The following is a 9,256-nucleotide window of genomic DNA, read 5'->3' on the forward strand; positions in this document are numbered from 1 at the left end:
CCCTAGGTCTTAAAATACAAACATTCTCTTTTCATTCTTTAAAGTATTATTCACAAATCTTTCATCTCATACTATTAAGGTATTACGACGATGTTGCTTGTGTGCTAAGAAAAATGTGTTTAGACGCAAAGGCTCCTCATCTTTCATCGACTCCGCCACCCACTTTGCCTTGGAAGTATTATATGCTACTTGATGAATCGACTCTGCCACCCACTTTCATCGACTCTGCCACCCACTTTACCTTGGAAGTATTATAGAAAGATTAATAATGTTTTATTTATTACTTTTAATATTTATAAACTATAAAATACAATGAACGAAATTTTATATAAGATAATTATAATAGTTTTATACTCTACTTGATGAATTATGTTCGAATATAATTATATAATAACTATTTTAAATATTACAAAATCCAAAAATGTTTATTAATATTATTTTTAAATTATTTATCGTTGTTTAAATAATAAATTTATCATAATTTTAAAATAATTTATAAAATGCTTACAAAATGCAAGGCAAACTTTCACTTTCAAGAGTTAATTCGAGATCTGGATTAAAAATCCTAATAACTGGTAAAGAAGGGAAGCCGCAGACAAAAATATTGAATGTTGTTTACAAACAAGTTTTTCAGAATATTTCGTAGTCACGGTATGTAATTTTAATCTAAATTTTTTTTTCAAATACAAATTTTAAAATGAATAAACTGTTGCAATTATTTACTTTTTGTATTTGCTAGATGGGTTGTGATGAGTTAGGAGACCGATGACAGTATGTCAATTTAATATTATTTCATGTTCAATAAAATTTAGAAATTTATAAATCTATCAAATAATGTTAACCCGTCAAATTGCTTACAAAATTTATTTATTTTTTTTGCAAGTTTCTTAATTGAATTTGCTTTCTTTATCGAAAAATGTACTTCATAATTTATATTATTTATGAATAATATTTTGATTTTTATCATATTTTCTTTTAATATGTCTACATAAATGTTTGTTTATTATTTATGGAAAAATAATATTATTCACCTAAAATAAAGAATTACGAAACATATACAATACAATTCTAATTAATGATAATATAAAATCTGTTACTTCTGAAACTATACACTATTTATTCCATTTTTTGAATGAAAGTATCTTCGTAAACACACAAAATATTTTGTGACGTTGCAATTATACATACACACAATATCTGCCTCTTCATACTGACGTTACTGTGTTCCCTCTCGTGAGGTACGAACCGAGAGAGAACACAGGGTGCGGACCGATCATGTTCTTATGCCCGCACAGGGTGCGGGCCGGTCACCTAGTGGTTAATTATAATGATAACATTAATGAATTAAATTTATTATTAATTTATTATTATTATTTACTTTTTTTTGGGTTAATATTTGTTTCCAAATTACCTTATTATACAAAAGGCAATATCTTTAAAAATATGTATATAGAAATTTTATATTTACAACATGTATGTAATAAAAACGAATTTCCTTTTATATAACTCAACAAGGATTTTAATAGAAAAAGTTAGTATCTTTAAAAGCGAATTTCCTTTTATATAACTCAAAACAAATTTTCTATATCAAATTTTAGTATTTAAAGCATGTAAATAATACAAATGATTTATAAAGAAATAAAACGAAATATAATATATAAAGATAATATTTTTGTATAAAACTTAAATCTAAACCCTATAATTTAAGAAAAACAAATTATTTTATATTATGTATTAAAATGTATTATCCAAAAGGAAATATATTTAATATCAATTTATCTTCTATGTATAACATGTTCTTTAATGAAAAACAAAACAAATCATAAATCACGTTGGTTAAACCAGTTTTCTTATGACATTAAAATATCTAATATCTCATTAATAAAATAAATATATCAAATTAGACAGAAATATATTTTCAAGATATTTAAAATTGTATATGTATGTTCATATCTATATATAAATATATTTAATTTTATAGTAAATATAAAAGTTTTATATACATATTTTTAAAGATATTAACTTTTGTATAGTAAGGTGATGGGAAATTGCCACAAATACCACAATCATAGTATCACTTTTCATGTTTACACAATTTATTTTTACCCTCACTTTTAATGAAAGGTAAAAGACACTTATACCCCTTGATTTAACTAATCTAGACTTAGGGTTTAGAGTTGAGGGGTGAGGTAGGTTTTTGGAATATAAAATTTAGGATTCTAATAAATATATAAATAAATACTTAAAAAGTATAAAAAAAAAATTTAAAATAGTTTCAAACATAATTTTCGATTTTCAAAAAGAAATTTTGAAAAAAATTCAAAACAAATTACGGAAAACAAAATTCAAATTTTTCAAATTTTTTTTTAATAAAAAAGTCCGAATTTGAAAAAGTATAATTCGAAAACATAAAATTATTATTTTTTAATTATTTTTTAATTTTTTTATTAATCTAAATAATGATTTGTTATATATATATATATATATATATATAACAAGGGTATAAGAGTCTTTTGCCACTTAATGAAGAATGTATTTTTGAAAATCTCCCTTTAGTGGTGGTAAAGATGAAAAATGGTACCATAAAAGTGGTAAAAATAAAATTTCTCCTAAGGTGATTTGGAAACAAATATTAACAATTTATTTTTTAATAAAAGTGAATAATAATAAATTTAATTCATTAAGGTTATCATTGTAGTTAACCATTCTAAAATCAATGCGAGACCGACACATAGAAAACTGACTTCTCAAATAATAATATAAAATTAATATCAATTTCTCTTGTATGTATAACATGTTGTTTTTGTTAAATCAGTTTTCTTATGACATTAAAATATCTAATATCTCATTAATAAAATAAATATGTCAAATTAGACAAAAATATATTTTTTAAGCTATTTAAACTTATATACGTATGTTCATATCTACATATAAATAAACAACTGATTCTCTTAAGTTTGAATCATAAACACAAATATTTCAATATCTAAAATTCTACCTTATTCATAAAAATTATGTCTCTGTAAAAAACCACATTCATCGTCTTTTTTTTTATAGAAATCTATTCAAGATGAATAGATGAAAGATCAAAATGAATGTCATAAGGTAACTATACAATAGAAGAAGATTTCAAATAACTTAGTTAGCTACACATTTTATCAAGTCAATAGTTATAACATATAACTAGATCTTGATCCGTGTGTCCGCACGTGTGTTTGCTTTAATTTGTAAGAACATTATAAATTCATAACTAATTGGTAATTGTTAGATTTTAAAAATTATGGTCCCGTTATATATTATTGTTTGACTATTATTGTATTTGTAATACGAATAAAGAATACTAATACGAATATTATAGCTATTTCTACAATTGTATATCTAATTCTATTTCGCTGGTCCATAAAAAAAATTAGAAAGAAGGTTTACTCAATCTATTAGTTCCTTCGTATTGTATTTTTTATATATATTGAAAATAATTTTATAATGGTTATTGGAAAATACATTAGTAAAAATCGATTTTTGAATACATGTATATTTTTGAATCAATTTTTGTTTTGAATTTTGTTTAATGATTAATTTAGACAAAATATGTTTTTAGTTAATTAGATTGGACCAGTTGCATAAAAAAAGTAATTAGATTGGACCAGTTGCACAAAAAAAGTAATTAGATTGAGTCATTTTCGTATATTTTAAATTTGGTCCAAATAGATAATTATAAAAATATAATGGACTTCAATTTTTTTTAATAACATAAGCCATTTTTTACTATAATGCTATCCATATTTTCAAACAACATTATATTTCTCTTTAATTATGTTATTTTTGTTTCCAAACATTCTCAAATGTAATTCCACTTTAATAAGATAGAAGATATAATATTGCAAAAATATGTTGTTATTTATTTTTTCATGTCACTATTAAATATCATATATGTGTCATAATATAATTAATCGTGTTTTTTATCTACCATCATATAAGTAATCATATAATTAATAGTATTTTATATGTACCATCATATAAATAATCATATATATTATGAAGAATCCACTGATACATGATATCTTGGAAGATGGTTATCAAAAAACCTTGGTTCGGAGCCTATTTTCTCAAGCAGAGCTGGCAGTCCATTTTTATCATTAGGGAGATAAATATACATGGAGAATTCACGTTGGTCATCCTCTACATAAGGGATGCATAAAACTTGAAACCCATCGTAGCCTTTTAGGTACTGGCTCTTGTCATTTGTCATGAATGGGACTTTCACAGAGGTGCCATCAAGAAGGTGAAAATCGTTATCTTCTGTCAACTTTGGATCAAATTTTACGCCCCAAGCTCCTTTGAAGGTACACTGCATTTGCAAGTAAGAGTTTGCTATCACGGATAGCTTCGATGGAATCGCGTGAAAGAATCTGCTTGATGAGTCCATTGGTGTGGAATTCAGCCCATGTGTTCACTTCATCAATCACTTCAGCAGGCTGCAAAAAAGGCCATAAAAATTTGACAATCCCCACAAATTCAATGTTAAAACAAAGAAAAATTGCAATGTTATCGTTAGGAATCTCACATATAAATTAAAATGGTTATAAAATGATATATAAAGTTGCCGAAAACATAGAGAAGTTACCTTGTTAAAGAAGTCAACATGACTGCAATTACCCTTGAAGGAGTTCTCCAAAACCTCTTTAAAGGAAGGCTTAACGGAGAGAGATTGGTCTATCCAAACACCAGTAGCCATAGATAAGCGCAAATCACTTCTCTCAGTGCCATTGGCGTGGACAACAGATACCATCTTAGCCAAGACTGCGTTAAGGTGATCCGATGACGGAGACATGAGGAATGTGAGGATTTGTTGTTTACTGACGCAACTAGAACCGACGGCAATGAGGCAGAGCAAAAGGTTGACTGACATTGGTGAGAAGACAAAGTTTGAGCCATTTGCAACGGTAGCGATTACATGCTTGGCTAGTAACACCATGACGTCGTTTTGCATCTCAGTTGATTGTCCCAACTCCATGTCTTTTTTTTTTTCCTTTGCTCCAAACTAAAGAATAGAGGTAAGGGACGAACTTCTAAGTAGGCAGAGGCGAAGAATATAAAGTATAAGAAAAGTTGAATAGTCATCGACTTAATTATCACCTCAAGCACGATTACAAAGCTATATAAACATTTTCTTAAAACTCCTTACTAAATCGAAAATTATTAAATAATATGTAATTTGGCAACTTGCCATCACTTGTTTTCAAATTAAATCGTGTTTTGAAATGTTCTTACAAACGATTTTATAGGTTGTTAATTCGGAAGAGGAAACCTATTCAAAACATACCAATTACACTACAAGAAAACACACCGAATTCCGACGGAGGTTCCGACGGACACCAAGGTCGTCGGACATTTGCGACAGAATACTGACAAATTTCCGACCAAATCCAAAAAAATGAAGTCGTCGGAATTCCGTCGGCCATTTCCGACGGAATTCCGACGACATACGGTTCGTCGGAATTTTCCGACGACTTTTCGACGACATTCCGATAAAAAATGTAACCGTTGTAGTCGTCGGAAGTTCGTCGGTATATTCCGACGGAATTCCGACGACATTCCGATTAACAGCAAAGTCGTCGGAATTCCATCGGTATTTTCCGACGGAATTCCGACGAACCATGTGACCGTTGCCGACAAATACATATGACCGTTGTATAGCCGTTTGGGATTGGACAATTCCGACGGAATTCCGACGGACTTCTTTATATCCGTCGGAATTTCGTCGGAAAGTCGTCGGAGGTCCGTAAGCAATTTCCTATAAATACAACCCCTCCTCATTCAACTCATTCACACTTCATTCTCTCTTCATTCTCTTTAGTCATAACAATTCCGTGAAAATCATGTCTTCAGAAGTTTATTATCGTTCGTGGATGGATAAACCTCATTTGGATCCGAACACCAATTTGCTTACGGAAGAATACGTTCAAGGGATTGGAGAATTCATGAGGCTTGTTCAACAGCAACCGGATGCAAAAAGTGGTATGTTAAGATGTCCCTGCTCTTCTTGCAATAATAATAAGGTTATAAAAGAATTTGATGTTTGGACTCATTTGTATATGAAAGGGTTTTCACGTAATTATAAAGTTTGGTACCTTCATGGGGAAACTGGTTATGAATATGGTAGTACTAGCGAACCTCAGCCTGTTAGTGAACCTCAGCCTGATATTAGGTTAGAAGAATCTAGAACGGATATAGATTATGGTGTAGGTACTGAGCAGATGGTACATGATCATTATAGAGGGGAAGAACCAAACCCCGAGTCTAGGAGATTTTTTGACATGTTGGATGCAGGAAAACAACCTTTGTATCAAAATTGTAGAGATGGTCATTCAGTCTTATCATCTGCAACTAGATTAATGGGTATTAAGACAGACTATAATTTGGCTGAAGAATGTATGGATGCGATTACTGATTTTGTCAAAGGTATTCTACCTGAGGATAACCTTGCACCGGGTTCATACTACGAGGTTCAGAAACTTGTTGCAGGTCTTCAACTACCGTATGAAGTGATAGATGTATGTATTGACAACTGCATGATCTACTGGAGAGCGGATGAGACACGGAATGTATGCAAATTTTGTGGGAAACCTCGTTATCAGGAGACGAGGGGAAGAGTTCCGATCCCATTCAAAAGAATGTGGTATTTGCCTTTGACGGAAAGATTGAAGAGGTTGTATCAGTGTGAGCGCACAGCAAAAGCAATGAGATGGCATGCAGAGCATTCCACAAATGGTGAGATTAGACATCCTTCAGATGCAAAGGCTTGGAAACATTTCCAGTCAACATATCCAGAATTTGCGGAAGAGAGAAGAAATGTTTATCTTGGATTATCTACTGATGGTTTCAGCCCATTTGGAAAGCATGGAAGGCAGTATTCTCTATGGCCAGTTATTGTGACACCGTACAACTTACGGCCGAGCTTGTGCATGCGACGAGAGTTTTTGTTTCTCTCAATTCTAGTCCCCGGGCCAGATCATCCTAAAAGATCACTAGATGTGTTTCTTCAACCACTAATATATGAGTTGCAACAACTATGGGCGCATGGTTTTGAGACATACGATGTTTCGCGCAAAGAAAACTTTCAGATGCGGGCAGTACTTATGTGGACAATAAGTGACTTTCCAGCATATGGTATGTTATCTGGATGGACAACACATGGGAAGCTATCATGTCCATATTGTCAAGATGACACAGATGCTTTCCAACTAATGAATTTAAATTTTATAATATTATTAGTTTTAAATTTCCAATTTTTTAAATTTATTAATATCAAAAAATATATAAAAATGCAAAATTAATTTGTAAAAAAAAAGGGTATATACCGACGGACAACGGTCGTCGGAATATACCGACGGACATATATCCGTCGGAATATACCGACAAACTCATTTCCGTCGGAATATACCGACGAACGTGGTTCGTCGGTATATTCCGACGACCGATGTCCGTCGGTAAATTCCGACGCCCAAAGTTCGTCGGAATAAACCGAGGAACCACGTTCGTCGGAATTGTAGTTTTCCGATGAACTCTGGTCTCGTGTAGCCGCATCGTAATATCGTCGGAAGTTCGTCAGAATGACGTTTCTCGGTATTCGTCAGAAAGTCGTCGGAATTTCTGACGAAATTCCGACGAATTTTTTTTTTCCGACGAAACGATACCGACGGACGGGTTCGTCGGAAATTCGTCGGAATAGACCGATTCCGACGAATTTCCGACGATTTCGGCCATCAGAATCCCCCTGTTTTCTTGTAGTGTTAGTGCTAGATATATAGGGTAATTTGTTTTAGGAAATGGTATATGATGACAATGATCGAACAATTTGTACTAATTTAGATTTGAATACTTCAATAAATATCTTTCAAGAATGCAAATAAGGTTTGACGTGTAAGATGTGTAATTCAGCATGAGACGGTTATTGCTAAGATCAACGAGCTGTTGGCCTAGTGGTAAAAGAGTGTTTAGTAGGAACTCGGTTCAATTCTCGTTGGGAGAGATTATTTACAATGTTTAAGTTTCCGGCAAAAAGATGAAACCATATTTTTACCAATGAGTTGTTGGCTTAGTGGTAAAAGAGTGTTTAGTAGGCATTCCGCCAACTCGGATTCAATTCTCGTAGGGAATAACTATTACAATGGTTGAATTTCCGGAAAATAAATGAACCACCTTTTCTCGTACCAAAAAAAAAGTAAAATGACAAACCATCAATTACAAACCCAATTCCATCAAACGGGAAAGAACACACTAACAAGAAAAAAGATACAGCAAACAGTCAAACATATACATTGCTTAATGTATTCTGCCAGACGTAGAGCCGTAAACTGGGTTAGCCCACGTCCATTAGCCCATATCCATTAGCCCATATCCTTTTGTCCATTTATTGTTTGCGGTCAGAAAGTGACCATGTTCATTAAGAACCATGTCCATTAAGAACCATGTCCATTAAGAACCATGTCCACTAACACCCGCGTTTACATGGACTGCCACGGAGTCCATAATAAACCATATAAGAAAAGTTTAAATTTTGCGTTTTTGGCAGAAAAAGTCAATTTTGCGGTTGTGGTGGGGAAAATCGATTTTCCGGTTTTATCAAAAAAACCAGATTTTCCGATTTTGGCGAGAAACCCCGATTTTGGGGTTTTAACGGGAAAGCTCATTTTTGCGGTTTTAGCGGGAAAACTCGATTTTGCGGTTTTAGCGGGAAAACTCGATTTTTGCGGTTTTGGTGGGAAAACTCGATTTTGCGGTTTTGGCGGGAAAACTCGATTTTGCGGTTTTGGCGAAAAAACTCGATTTTGCGGGAAAACTCGATTTCCGGTTTTGGCGGAAAAACTCGATTTCCGGTTTTGGTGGAAAAAATCATTTTTGGTTTTGGCGAAAAATTTAATTTTGCGGTTTTAGCTGGAATACTTGATTTTATGGTTTTGACAAAAAAAAAAACTTAATATTAAGATTTTAGCGGAAAAAATCGATTTTGCGATTTTGGCGGAAAAACTCGGATTTTAGAAACCTTAGCTTTTTGTGACCATTGGACCGCCCATGTCCACATAGTCCAAATCCATTAACGCCCATTACCCATTGGTCATATGATTCTTGTCCATTTATAATCCGTATGGACAAATGGGTGTCACCATATTACACCCATTTATATTTGAACAATGGACAACCAATGGTCAACCCACCCATTTGACAGCTATAGCCAGACGACTGGCAAGTTCAA

The 9,256-nt window shown here is 32.2% G+C and overlaps 1 protein-coding gene across 1 annotated transcript; it reads right to left on the reverse strand.

Annotated features, from left to right (window-relative positions):
• Positions 1-4,313: 4,313 nt before the first annotated feature.
• Positions 4,314-5,014, reverse strand: LOC111213427 (serpin-Z4-like). Its single transcript, XM_048766939.1, has 2 exons — positions 4,625-5,014; positions 4,314-4,475 (listed from the first exon to the last, which is right to left on the reverse strand). Exons 1-2 carry the CDS (start codon positions 5,012-5,014, stop codon positions 4,314-4,316), a joined length of 552 nt encoding a protein of 183 aa, XP_048622896.1.
• Between the last annotated feature and the right edge of the window lie 4,242 nt (positions 5,015-9,256).

Source organism: Brassica napus, chromosome C8 (assembly GCF_020379485.1).
Source record: "Brassica napus cultivar Da-Ae chromosome C8, Da-Ae, whole genome shotgun sequence".
NCBI classification, from domain to species: Eukaryota; Viridiplantae; Streptophyta; class Magnoliopsida; order Brassicales; family Brassicaceae; genus Brassica; species Brassica napus.